Source organism: Oikopleura dioica, chromosome 1 (genome assembly GCF_907165135.1).
Source record: "Oikopleura dioica chromosome 1, OKI2018_I68_1.0, whole genome shotgun sequence".
Taxonomy (NCBI): Eukaryota; Metazoa; Chordata; class Appendicularia; order Copelata; family Oikopleuridae; genus Oikopleura; species Oikopleura dioica.
The window spans coordinates 4821852-4835514 of record NC_137291.1 but is presented as its reverse complement, the minus strand read 5'-3'; the positions used below and the strand labels follow the sequence as shown (position 1 = coordinate 4835514).

Genomic DNA, 13663 nt, shown 5'->3' with positions numbered 1-13663 from the left:
ATAAAAAAAAGCTATTCATGTTTGAAAAATTGCTGAAGAAAATCATGATTTATTTGAAGAATCGTTTTTTGGTCACGCTGAAGGAATGAGATTGTCACTAGAAATTTCATGAGCTGGCTCGTATTTCGCCTCGTCGCTGTTTTTCTTCGCGAAAAGATCTTCTGTTTGACTGACTGTAATTGCAATAAGTGAGCCAACGATTGCACCAGCCAGGATGTCCTAAAACTAATAAGATAGGTTAAATTTTAAGGGTGTACCTCAGGATGATGACGATTTTCAATGACTCTGGAGAGGGAAATGTGAATTGCAGGGAGGACAATCAGCAGCGGGAAAGTCAGCAGAAATGCCTCAACGATTGAACCAGATTTTAATTGTCGCTTTTCGGGGATCTTTACGACTCTAGAATGAAATTAAGAAAAGACCGAATTTTAGCAAAAATTACCTCAAAGCAAGATAGACGAAATTCGCAAAGGCCAGTGAAGAATGACCCGATGGAAAGCTCAGCATCGATTTCCAAAGATCCGATTCTGAAGCTGAGCAGGATGGAGTCGCTCCTGGGAAGCTACTGTTGAAGCCTTCTGCAACGACTTTTCTAGAGCAGCAAATTGGAAAATTCCTCGGAGGGTTGATTTCTTACCTCAATTGAACCTCATCAAGTTCAAAGCACGTGGCAATAAAGTCTGGGCGTAGTCTCTGGATTGATTGTTTGAGAAGGTTGGTGACGATTCCTGTCAGGAAATAAACGATGATCTGGTTGAAAATGAACTTGAATTCCGAGTTCTCTCTCTTTCCTTCTTTTTTTCAATTAACGAAATAATTGATGATTGAACTCGCTCTTTCCTTGAATTGCATTTTTAACGAGAAGCCCTTGCTTGATGAGTTCAGAAAGGACAAACAGAAGCCGTAGATGATGAGAGGCAAAACTGCTGTGATGAGGATTAAAAGTTCATCACTCACCGACTCTTCGCTCGATTTTGGATAGCTGAATGTTTTTCGATTAGATGGCAAATGACGGACCCCTACCCTTTTCCGTTACTAATAATGAGATGACACCCCCTTATCTGAAATGAATCCTCCCCCATCAAAAATGAACCTCCCCCGTTTTCGCGGACCCCCTTTCTCATCCGGAATGAACCCCCATCATCAAAAATTAATCTCCCCCGTTTTAGCGGAGCCCCTATCTTATCCGGTATGAACCCCCTCATCAAAAATTAACCTCCACCCCCGTTTTCGCGGATCAAGGAAATCCATCCCATAATTTTGGGCATTTTTCTTAAGGGTATCACTGAGATAAATAATTTTATCTCAAGTATCATCTACAAAACTTCATTTTCAATAACAGAAACGAACCTGTATTTATACCAATCATCCGGATTCGGAATAAAAACTTTTCTTTGCTCTCTTATCTTCCCAAACTCGCAGTAGAAAAAGCCGCTAGGCCGATTCCTCTTATTAAACAGCCGGAAATCAAATCCAGCGAAAAATATTCTAAAACTTATTTTTTCGATCGCGAATAATTTTTTACCTTCTGAAGTTCTTTTAATTTTTCTAAAAATTTCCATTTTGATTTTTGTTTTTTCTCTGTTTTCTTGTTTTTCTTGTTTTACCGTCGAAAAAAAAATCAGCCGGCTACTTGAACACGCACCGCACTCAGCGCAACACACGTTCGATCGATTATTCAGCCTGAGTGACTGAGTCTGCTCATTTTATATTCTGACTAAGATTGAAACTCAGCCCGGGGAAAATTTCTTCCTAAGTTTAACGAGTTTAAAAGACGATAAGATAATCTCCTCGGACTGAATAACCCGCCCCGTGGCAGAACTCACACTTCTCTTTCTTTACCGATCTTTTTCTAGTGACGGAAAACAAGAATCGCGCGATATTTGACATTTAATTTTGGAAGACCACCAAAGGAGTTGATTCCTTTGACAGATTTTTGCCGATGATTTCTTTTCAAATATTCGAAGAATCGATTCTCCCTGAAATTAAGGATCTCCACTTCGACAAACACAAAATTTCAAACAGCGTTTTCTGCTCATATACCCTTAGGATCCTAGAGATTTATTTATCAAAAAATAGCTTTTGACTAATAATTTATGACTAATTAGTTATGAGGAGCTATTATATATGAGAAATTTGTGGTCGTAAGGTTAAAGTTATAAAGCTAATTCGGGCACTCTACAAGCCACGACAGTGTTACACGTTATTTTCTGTTCCGTTCGCTAATTTTCAGACTTCGAAAACACCGATTATTGAAATTTGAAAAATATTTATGGTTTTTCCGAAAAATTTTCCCCTTAATTATAATTAATCAATCTTGATAAGACAAAGAAAAGGGAGACCGAAAAGCAAGGGAATGATTATTGGTCAACTTGGATTTTTCAAAAGAAAAATTCAAATTGCATTCTTGCATTTTTTTATCCCATTCATGAGCGAAGATCAATTAATGTCGAAAAATTTCAAAAGCGAAAAATCTGCGGATGATCACCATTAGATCGTTAAATTAAGGATGACCCTTAAAATTTTCGAAGCTCAATTCATTTCATTACTAGGTATTGAGGCCAAAATAGAATGATCCTTTTTTAAATAGACCATCGTTGAACACTCTTGATCTATTTAAATCTTTTTTAATCCCATCGACAGCATGAGGAAGACCAAAAAATAGAAAGCTTCGTTCCCACCGAGCCCAATGCGAGAAAATGAAATTAATTGCCTTTCTTTTTCTAGAGATTTTTGCTAGAACCTGCAACAAGCAAACCACCTTTTGCCTGCGCTGTGATAAGGAGCAATTCAACGTTTTTGTCGATAGAGAATATGTAGCTAATGCGACGGCGACGAATCAGCTGATGTCCGCGTCGGCAGTGACTGTCAATAGCAGATTGGTAGAAGAATGTCGAGGGAGATTTGGGTATAATGAGATTGTGGATGGATATACCTTGGAAGTACCCTTAGGAAAAGGGCTCTAGAATTAGGGAAAGAGAGTGTTATCCTTATTTTTCCAAAGAAAAACATAACGAGCCTCAGAAAGGAACCTGTGGCCTAGACCTAGAAGTCAAAGAAGACCTGATTACCTTCAGCACAGTTGTCCAACTCGGAGTCCTTCCGAAGAAAGATATCCAAGGAACAATTTTCTTCAACGGCCGAGTCGAATTTTCCGTCCGTTGCGATTTCAGGCGACAAGCCTCAACGATGCTCTCAGACTTGAAGGGCCTCAGATCGCATTTTAAAACATACAAGGCTGGATCAGGTGATCAATATTGCCAAATAAGGAGGTAACTTGCCCTTCAGAGACGTGGAATCACATTACTCAGGAATCAAGCTGGGACAATGATTTCAAGCTGACTTTTCACGATGAAACTTATAGAAGAGAAATTTCGGGGAAGCAGTTTCTCGGAGACAGGTAAAAGAAAGAAATTTGATTGGCTGAGAATCGACGATCTCGAGTCTTATTTGCTCATCTAAAGATTTTCTTTTAGAATATATTTCCAAATCGAATGGGTCGAAAAAATCAAGGACAATTTCCCGATCGTCTTTTACGTCGAAAGCTGTACTGTAACCGAGAAAAATCAGGCCAATCATTCGACATTATTCAAAAAAGCTGTGGGCAAAAATCGTCGGGTCAAAATTAGAGTCGCTCTCGAAATTTCAAAATTCAAAGTCCGCTGGAGCTATCGAAGCTTTCAATTTTCGACTGATGCAGATCAGGAGCTTTCTTTAGGTAAAAATTCGACGCTTTTTGGAATTTTTATTTTTAGGTTGCAAAGTGCGCTTCAGTACGTCTGACAGACAAGAACTCGACGAGCGAGAAATTCAATGTGAAAATGACAGAAAACGAATTCCGGTTTACGAAGGAAGCGGCCTTTAAATAAAAATCAATCTGTGAATAAACTTGTTAAAATTAGACTCTTTCGGATTGAATTGGTTCACGAGCCGCTAAAACAGAGCGTCTAATTTTTCCCTGTTTTGAATGGCAACAGGGAAACGTTACGCTACCACGTTTGGGAAAGCGCCGCTTCGAGTTATTTTAAGGCTCTGTTGACCTAGATTTTATTTTTCTCATTTTTTATTGCAAGAAAAATTCCAGCAATAAGAAGATAGGGAACAGAAAAAGGGAAATCTGGGAGAATCCCTTGGATGCAAAAATTTAACTAAACTTAAGGGTGTCAACATCGATGTTTGCATTTTTTCTGCAACAATTAAGGAACCTTCGCGTCATAAATAAAGTCATTTCTTTCAACCAGGTTTAGATAAATCCTTATTATTTAGGATTCATGAGATGAACCCTAACCCAATCAAAGTGGACACCCTTAAACTGGGATTTAAAGAACCCAACCTCTTTCGGCCTACCCTGCTCCTGACAGTCAGGACCTGACTCAAAGGAATCCTGATTTCTTATTTCCTTGTTTCTTTTTTTTCAGAAAATTTACCCCGATTTAAGGCTTTTTTAACAACGTTTGACCATGGATATCTTTTCTGCAAGAAGCTTTTACCTGAAGCAATGGCGAGGAATTATGTAACATCGACGTAATTTCAACCCTTTTTTTCATAAACAAAAATTGAACCTTTCATGAAGCTTTGGCTCTCTCCGAAGAACTGATCAAGGGATAAAGCGATAGGTCTTATGATTCCCGAATTCCAGTAAATCTCATGCCCCTTGACATGGGTGGGCTCACGTTAGCAAAAACAGAAATGTCGCCCTCTTGCGCAAAAACGAAAAAACGGTGAAGTCAGCTCAACGATAATCATTTCAGATTACACAGTACTCACTCTTTTTTTGTGCGATAAACCAATTATCGAGAAAAAAAAATAAGAAAAAAAATAGAAATGGTGAAATTTTCTCCGTGCATTTTGATCGGCTTCGCGCTCGGATTCAACGACAAGAAATTTGTGGTCAAAGATGATTGCGACATGAAGAAAGAGATTTGCATCAAGGACTGGGCTCTTTAATTATTTCAAAAAAAAGAATTGGTCGGGAAAAATATTTTAAATTTTGATAAAAATTTCCTCTCTAGAGCTCTTAAAAAGTGTGTTCACAACACAATGCACGGCTTCGTCAAGCGAAACGCCATCAACTCCTTCGCTCTCGGTGACCAGTCCATCATCTCGCTCAAAACCGAAGCCGAGTTCAACAGCATTCCAGCGACGAATTGCAACTCCAACTTGTCGTATGACCCGAAGGTCGACGGCTTCGTCTTTGGAATTCCCCTTGGCGAGTGCGGCATGGAAACGGAGCAGAAAAACATCGATGAAGAAATGCACATTACTTTTACTTCCAGGAATGGCGGAAATTTAATGATTGAATTTCGCGCGCGCAATCTTATTGGCTAATCGAAAAGAACAGAAATTTCCCTCTCAAGACTCAATTTCGGCAACCAAATGCGCTTCTTCGGCGGCACCCAATTCTACTTCGGCGAGTACGGCGATTTCGTCTTCAACTGCAACTACCGCCAGTGGTCCGAAACGACCAAAGGCATCTACAGTCCCGTCACGACCTTCCGGACCGACGCAGAAAAGACGATCGACCAAGATGTGTCCTGGGATGAGACGATGACGCTTTCTTTCTTCGAGCCGGATTTTCTCACGCCGCTCAATGCTTCTGAACTCGTTCTTGGAGAGACGCTCAACTTTCAGGTCGAATGGAATGAGGACTTTTCCGACGAGTTCCCGGTTCTTTTCCATTTGCAAGATTGTTTGATTGCTTCGGAAGACTACAACCAGGATTGGGTTGAATAATTTTGACTAAAAATTTTTTACCAAAAGTTTTTTGACCAAAATTTATTTTTGACCAAAATTTTTTGACCAAAAGTTTTTGACCAAAATTTATTTTTTGACCAAAAGTTTTTGACCAAAATTTATTTTTTGACCAAAATTTATTTTTTGACCAAATTTTTTGACCAAAACTCTTCCTGACTAAAATTTTTGACCAATTTTTGGCCAAATTTGCATTTTTCATCCAAAAACAGACCTTTGCCGTCATCGAAGACGGCTGCGGCGCGAAAATCATCAGCACCGAGCTCAAATCCTCCACTCCTTCCCAAGTCAAAGCGGTCAACTGGAGCTTCCGAAGTTTTCAATTCAGCCGCGAGCAAATCAACACCGACTTGTCTCTAACTTGCCAGGTCAATTTTTGCCTCGTCAAAGATCTTCTGAACGGAGATTGCTTGACTGCGGCTGAAACTTGTCCGACTGGTTATCAGGTATTTTGAGCCCTTCTGATTCGTTTTCAAGCCATTTCAGGATCCAACGAAACAAGAAGAAAAACTGCTCGGCCGAGGAAGACAGTATACCTGGGGAGCATGATCAAGCATTAATACGAAAAAGAACTCTTACTGCCTCCGATTTTTACTGTTTAAATTTCTATCTCTATTAGTTTATTGAATAAATTATTTACTCAAAATCTAAAGAAAAAAGGGCGAACCTTTCTGAACTTTTTTGTTTTTGCATTAATGATAAATTAGCATCAAAAGGTACAAATGTCATATTCGAGTAAATCACTCAAAAAAGTGAAAAAGAAAGAAATCCGTATCAGAATATTTGATGGCTTGTTTCGTGTTCTTTTCGCTCATTATTTATGTATTTGTGTCACGATTTCGATATAAATATCGAAGAAAAAAAAGATCGACCTAAGTGACCCACAGGCTTCCAAAATACAGTTGCACTTGCGGAAATGTTAGTTTTTTCAGTTTTTCTTCTTTTCGGCGGAATTTTCGGCGAGAGAACGGAAGAAGAGACGATTGAGTATTTGATCAGTGAGTTGAAAAAAAATTTTTTTCGACGAAAAACTTGACTTTTTTCAAGGTAAAATGGACAAAAACACGCGGCCATATGAAGACATTCAGGAAAAATGGACACCATAATATTCTTCGCGGACTTTTTTTATGTTTTTACGAAGCTTTGGATTTGAAGTAATAACTTTAACTTTTTGATGAAGCTCTTGAATCTTAGTATCCATTCATAAAAGCCACTAAAAGTAAAAATGAACATTTTCGTCTCCTCAATCGATTCGGTCGAAGAAACAACAATGGATTTCGGCCTTACTTATATCCTACGGTAATTTTTCCTCGTAAATCAATCCCTCTTAATCGTCCAAAAGAATGGAGTGGCAAGATCCGAGGATGCTCTTTTCCTATATTCCTGGCGAAAAAACCTTCCGAAATCGAACAATTCTCAACTTCGACTTGAAAGTTCTCGACAAACTCTGGATCCCAGGTAAGTTTTCGCGGATAAATGAAGCGAAAAGAAATTTTTCAAGACGTTTTTCGGGGCCAATGTCAAACTGCGATTCTTCGTTCGCGACAAACTTTCATGGAAAATCCATGAGAAAAATAAGCCAATCAGAGGCCTGTATTTGGCCTACCGGCCAATCAGTGGCCAGTATTTTTCGGGAAAAGTTTGTCGCGAACGAAGAATCGCAGTTTGACACTTTCCCTTTTTCGCGAATGAGAAATCAGCAAGGACTCATGACATCATTTCCGATAATAAGCGGTTGAGAATCGACAGCGCCGGAAATATTCATTATGAAATCAGGAACGTTGTTTTTCTTTCTTCAAAAATGAGGTAAAAAGCAAGTTTGACACCCTTAACAAGACTCTCGGCAATATTAACCTGCCGGATGAAATTTCAAAACTTCCCGATGGACGTCCAAACCTGCGGCCTCACCATCGAGTCCTTCGCCTACGACATCGAAGGGTAGTATGGAAAAATGTTTCGGTAAAACTGCCGAAATGTGGTGAGCTTATTTTCTGATTAATATTTCGGTAACAGCCGAAATTTTTTCACTTTTTCCACTGTTTTCACAAAAATATTTCGGCAGGCTACCGAAATCTTTTTCACTTTTAAGGTCGTTTCTAGCAATAAGATTTCGGCAAAAAAAGGCGCGCAAGATGACGTAAATCAAGGAATCTAAGTTTCCCTGACCACGCGGCTTCGCCCCTTAGGTCCTAAGATGCCGGGGTCTAGGCTAGGGTTACTTAGGGTTACCTTCAGTAACCCTAACTAACCCTAGCCTATCCCCCTCGGGTTATTTGTTCCGTCATTTTTGCAGGTGCCCCTAACCCTAACCTTTATTTTAGCAAATACTACGATTTCTATTTTTCATCATGGGCTTCATTCATTTTTGCGAAATAAAGAATGAAGCCAGAGATGGTCTTCTGAATATGAGAACAGAAAATACATGTAACTCTAGATTTTTGAGGTGAAAATTGATAAGGCACACTCATTGAATGCACATACCAGCGCAAATCAGGATGATAATGGAAAAAACTGCCGAAACTTTATTGCTCAAAAGACATCAAATTCTGATTTTCGTTTCGGTTAGTACCGAAATATTTTTCCTAATAACGAGTCTAATTTTTATAATTCTTTCGGCTGCCTGCCGAAATATTTATCATATTTGACCCATTGAAAGTGATTAATATTTCGGTCGCCTTTACCGAAACATTTTTCCATACTACGCATCGAAGACGTCCAGTTCGAGTGGCTCGAAGACGCGATCAATGTTCGAAAAATCGAGCTCCCACAACATACGCTGGAGGGGCTGCACATTGGAAAGTGCCAATGTGCTCGGGGAAGCTTTTCTTGCGTCGAGGCGAAGTTCTTTCTTTCCCGGCAAATGGGCTACTACCTGATTCAGGCGTATATTCCAACAATGCTTATTGTGATGCTTAGTTGGATAAGCTTTTGGATTTCGATTACGGCGACTCCAGCTAGAGTTTCTGTAAGAAATTTAAGGGGTGGCGTCTGGAACCGACAAAAAAATTTCGAAAAATTTTGCGTGGGCGGCTACTTGGCTGCTGATCGGTTGGTGAGCCGAATTCGGAATTCTGGCCTCTGATTCGTTGAAAATTTCCACGTAAAATTTGTCGAAATTTTTTCGGTTTTTGACACCTCCTTAATTTAAGGGGGTAGATGGGAAGGTTGAAATTAGAATGGGTCTGAGACCCATTATTCTATAATAAGCCTAAAATGGGTACAGGACCCATTATTCGTATATTATGCGTAAAATGGGTCCGAGACCCATTATTGCTATATTATGCCTAAAATGGGTCTAGAACGAGTCTATTATCATTAACTTTTTATCAATAAAGGTTAGGGTTAGGGGCACTGGGCAAAATGACAGAACAACCTCACACGAGGGGGATAGGCTAGGGTTAGTTAGGGTTACTGAAAGTAACCCTAAGTAACCCTAGACTAGACCCCGGCATCTTAGGACCTAGGGGCGGAGCCCCAGGTAAGGGACACTTAGATTTGATAATGTCTGTTAAAAATGGGGCAGTGAGACGGTAAACCATATCCCAAGTCATGGAAATGTTTTTAATTGTTAAATAGAGTTGAATTGAACTAAAACTTATATTTTGTTGAAAAATAGACCCATTTTACCAAAATTATAGCTAGAATGGGTCTCGGACCCATTTTACGCATATTATACGAATAATGGGTCTTCGACCCATTCTAATTACATACTTCCGGTAGATGGGGTTATGAGTTTATTTTCAGCTCGGAATTACGACAGTCTTGACCATCACTTCGCAGCGATCTGCGTTATCAAAAGCGCTGCCAATGGTTTCGTATGTCATGTCTATCGATATTTGGGCAAGGTCATCAATTTTCCTTCTCACGAAAGAATAAGCTGTAATAAGAACTTGCCTGACCTTTGAAAAAAGATGTCGATCTGCATGGCTTACGTCTTCGCCGCGGTGGTTGAATATGCGATCGCGAACTTCATCAATAAACCAGATATTGACAGGATTGCGCGGCGGGCGTTTCCGCTCAGTTTCATGCTTGTTAGGTAAGTCAAGGTTATTTTCAAAAAAAGAGGAGCCTAACTTTGCCTTTGCAAGTCTTACATACTACTCCTACTACACTTTCTGCGCCAACGAGCTGCCTCAACTGATGGAGCAAGTGACCCATATTGTCGGAGAAGATGGAATTCGAAAAATCAAAGAATTCACAAACTCTTGATTTTATTTACATTTCTTCTGTACAGTACAAATATAGTAGCACACTGAATGACTAGTCAGCCTGTAGTCAAGGTAAAGGACTTCAGTAGCTAGAAGTGACATTTCAAGGTCAGGGATTCAGGGTAGAGCTCTTTCTTTTCGCGAATCTTCGCTTAAAAGTTGTCGATATTTTCGAAGATGCTGGTTTTTCTCTTGAAAAAGGTTGAAAAATTACAAATTTATCTTTGTTTCACCTGTTATTCTTTTGGTCAATTGTCGGATATGAAGAAAAAGACCAAAAATAATCCCGACGAGGAGGAAAATAAGGACGAAAAAGAGGATACTTGGCATTTTTGAGTCAATTTTTGATTCCACTGTTTTCGAATTGTGGTCAAATCCGAGGCCCATGAAACCATCATTCTAAGAAAATCGGGTAAAGAGAAAGATCTTGAAAATCAGTACCTGACAATGTGCGCCAGTAAAAACCGGAGCAATGGCACATTCTTCTCCCTGTTCTGACGATGCAGACTCCATCGTTCATACAGTCACTGTCGCTATTGCAGACCATTCTTTTTCTCTCTTTTTGTCGTTTGACGTTTGATTTGTCTCTGAAATAGCTACTCGAATGAAATTCCAAAATTCCACGAATTTATAGCTCGTCTACGTCCGCCGGAAGTTGTAGCGCCAAAGTTCAATAGAGGCAGGCTTTTGACGTACAGATCAAATAGTTGATTCAGGGACGATAAGTTACGTTTCTGAAGAAAAAATGGAAACTTGCTTCTTTTTATGAAAAAAGTTTTTAAGTTGTTAATTTAATTTCGTACGCGACCTAAATTGAACCTTAAAAATTTTACCTTGAAAATCGTCCTTTTTGAAGTTTTTCTTCAAGAAAAATCAAATTTTGTCTTTTTGAAATTGTCGGCAGAAAAAGTGATTGACACAAAAAAATGATCTTGGGCGAATTTTATCTGAAAAAAATGAATAAATTATCATCGGCAATGACCGATGATTCTTCTTTATTGAAATTGTCGGATAATATTCCATCAGAAACGAATCATTTCAGCCTTTGAGTTCGAGGGTATTGCGTGAGTGCCGGTACGAAAATTATTCGCAAAAGAATATTTACAGCATTTTTTCGCCAATAAGAATATCATTGATGCCCAAATTTGGGCATAAATCAAATTATAGTAACACTAAGTTGTTCTACAAACAGTTGACTTCTGCTAGAATTTTCTTCCGTTCTGAACCAAGCGCGATTTGTTTAAATGATTCAGGCATCTCGATGAAAGAAATTGCTCAACGATTAATTTTTTGCTTTTCGTTTCTTGTAAAGAATTTCTGATGCTTTGAAGTGAGTTCTTAAAGAAATGAGGAAGTGAGTCGGTCAGATTTTCGTTTGGCTTAAAAGAAACGTTTTTTTGAAAAAAAGATTTATTCATGTGAAAAGAAAGTTTTCTTTAGAAGAAATAATCTGGCCAGACAGGATCCGATGAATAACTGTCTCGGGTATTCCACGGTAGATTCTCGAAGCTTGTCTCGGTCGATCTTTTTTCTTCTTCTTAAAAAGATATGTTACGAATCAAAAATTATATAATATCTATATATTAATCATATATATTATATAAATTATTATAAAAATAAAATATAATATAATATAAATTCTATTATATAATATTATTAATTTATTATATATATTATATAATATGTTATTATATCATATAAAATAATATCTTATCTCGTCAAAAAAAATACCTCGTGGAATTTGCTTAAACATTGGATAATCCCACTCATCGTAAATCTTCCCATATTTGTTCAAAATCGTCCTTGCATCCGAATTTTTCACAAGAATAATCAAAAGCAACAGCTCTCTGAAAATTAAACTGAGCATACTTTTTTCCGCGAAAAGTTTATTCTTTTGATATTGACAGATTTCGCAGTGGAGTTTATAAGGGAGGAGGGAGGATGCCCGAGAGCCAAAAAACAGGGTGGCGTGGCGTGGAAATATACAGTAATTGGCATCCAAGGAAAGAAAAAAAATGAGTATTGATACTTTGCATATTTTAATTTTAGTTTGACATAAGATATATTAGTTTTTCTGGCATGTTAATTATGAACTCGTATCGGAAAAATATGTTTATACACGAACTTATGGACTATTACTCAAGTAACCAAGGTTTATGACGAGAAAAGCGATATTTTTACTGTTTTAAATTTCAATTTTCCGCAACGAATTAATTCTCACCAAATTCAAGACTCGAAAATATTTAATATCGAAAATAATTTTTTTCTAAAATTTTTACTTTTCTTTTAAATTTTGATTTCGATTATGAATATTTTTTCAGAAGTTAAATTACAATTGAGTGTTTACAATAAGAAAACAACCTTTAGCTTGAAGTCGTTTGAAAGAAGATCCTCACCACATATTTTTCGCCTATTCTCCTTCGAAACAGCTAAATCTGCAATTAATCGGCTTTAAACTTTGCCTCCTGGCAATCTTCGATCATATGTAGGTAAACTTGATGAAAAATGAGCTCTTTTTAGAGCTTATGAATCAGGAAGTATAATACAGTTTTAGAATCCTCAGAAGCTGAGGATCATTTTGACTATTGACACTTGGGGGTTTTGCTCATGCCCTGAGGGGTTTAAGGCCTTCCAAAGTCCGAAAATTTGGCCAATCTCGGTTAGAGGCTCATAACTTTTCTTCTCCCCACTTCTGGAGAAAGGCCTAAAACCCCTCAGGGCATGGGCAAAACCCCCCAGTGTCAATAGTCAAAATGATCCCCAGCTTCTGAGGATTCTTAAACTGTATTATTCTTCCTGATTTATACGCTCTAAAAAGAGCTCATTTTTCATCAAGTTTACCTGATCATATGCCCACCTAACTCATTTTGTCGATGGTAAATATTAAAGACGAAAAATAACCTTCAATCGTATTTTAATCTTGTTGACGCAGTTAAAATGGATTAAGAGAACTTCTCCACGCACTCGCTGGTCGAGCTCTGAAAAGGGCGCGCGAGAGTAGCGAGGTCGATCAGCTGAGGCACACGCAAGTAACGATGTAGGAGACAAGATTAAAGCTAAGTAGCCCATCATGAGCAACAAATGTCGGCCAACGAATATCTACAAGGTCAATGAGGAATATTTCTGGGAGGATCTATGGACCATACAGTATGGTCCATACCATACAGTATGGCTAGGCAGTTCGGGTCAAGATGATTTTCAGATGAATTGAAAGTTGAGACTCAGTCTTGGTGGGTGGAAATATTTAGGGCTTGTCTTGTTTACCTTATATTTTGGTTTCGTTTTTTCGCCCTCTTTGGATATACGTTCACCGTCTTCAATTATCATGGCCTTATCGTTAATGGAAAGTTTAGTCTCCTAAACTAATAAAAGGTAATGAGATATTAGCTGGAAGATTAAAAAAGACTTTTCAAACGGAAGAGAAGATCACAAGACAGCTGGATTAAAATTTGATTACAATAGGATGAACTTTGATTGAGGTTATATTGAATAAACTCACGTTTTTAGATGTTTTAAGTGTGATTTTTGGAATCTCCATGGTCGAATTAGTATAAATCACATCTTTCCTGAAAATTTTTGAGCAAAAATGCTCATGATCCTCCGAAAAGTGAAACTTGTGCAGATAAGCTAGACCGTCGCAACAACCCTCTGATCATGATTTTCCTCGATAGATTAGCGATTTCCCACTGAGCCTCGCTGTTTCC

At 38.3% G+C, this 13663-nt stretch overlaps 3 protein-coding genes and 1 long non-coding RNA gene across 4 annotated transcripts; 2 read left to right on the top strand and 2 right to left on the bottom strand.

Moving 5' to 3' along the window:
- Nucleotides 1–72: 72 nt before the first annotated feature.
- LOC145711713 (phospholipid phosphatase 3-like) lies at nucleotides 73–1562 on the bottom strand. The gene is made up of 6 exons (XM_081789403.1): nucleotides 1351–1562; nucleotides 860–982; nucleotides 638–784; nucleotides 443–592; nucleotides 258–399; nucleotides 73–219 (listed from the first exon to the last, which is right to left on the bottom strand). The coding sequence occupies exons 1-6, from the start codon at nucleotides 1560–1562 to the stop codon at nucleotides 73–75; spliced, it is 921 nt and encodes a 306-aa protein (XP_081645529.1).
- An 896-nt stretch (nucleotides 1563–2458) lies between these two features.
- Nucleotides 2459–3865, top strand: LOC145711712 (uncharacterized). Its single transcript, XM_081789402.1, has 5 exons — nucleotides 2459–2942; nucleotides 3019–3247; nucleotides 3289–3400; nucleotides 3477–3718; nucleotides 3756–3865. Exons 1-5 carry the CDS (start codon nucleotides 2700–2702, stop codon nucleotides 3863–3865), a joined length of 936 nt encoding a protein of 311 aa, XP_081645528.1. The 5' UTR covers nucleotides 2459–2699.
- Nucleotides 3866–6976: 3111 nt separating this feature from the next.
- Nucleotides 6977–9960, top strand: LOC145711710 (glycine receptor subunit alpha-4-like). The gene is made up of 6 exons (XM_081789401.1): nucleotides 6977–7050; nucleotides 7094–7209; nucleotides 8463–8716; nucleotides 9496–9591; nucleotides 9663–9787; nucleotides 9840–9960. The coding sequence occupies exons 1-6, from the start codon at nucleotides 6977–6979 to the stop codon at nucleotides 9958–9960; spliced, it is 786 nt and encodes a 261-aa protein (XP_081645527.1).
- A 232-nt stretch (nucleotides 9961–10192) lies between these two features.
- LOC145695648 (uncharacterized) lies at nucleotides 10193–10551 on the bottom strand. Its single transcript, XR_014133763.1, has 2 exons — nucleotides 10401–10551; nucleotides 10193–10358 (listed from the first exon to the last, which is right to left on the bottom strand). It is a non-coding gene; the product is annotated as an uncharacterized LOC145695648 (long non-coding RNA).
- Between the last annotated feature and the right edge of the window lie 3112 nt (nucleotides 10552–13663).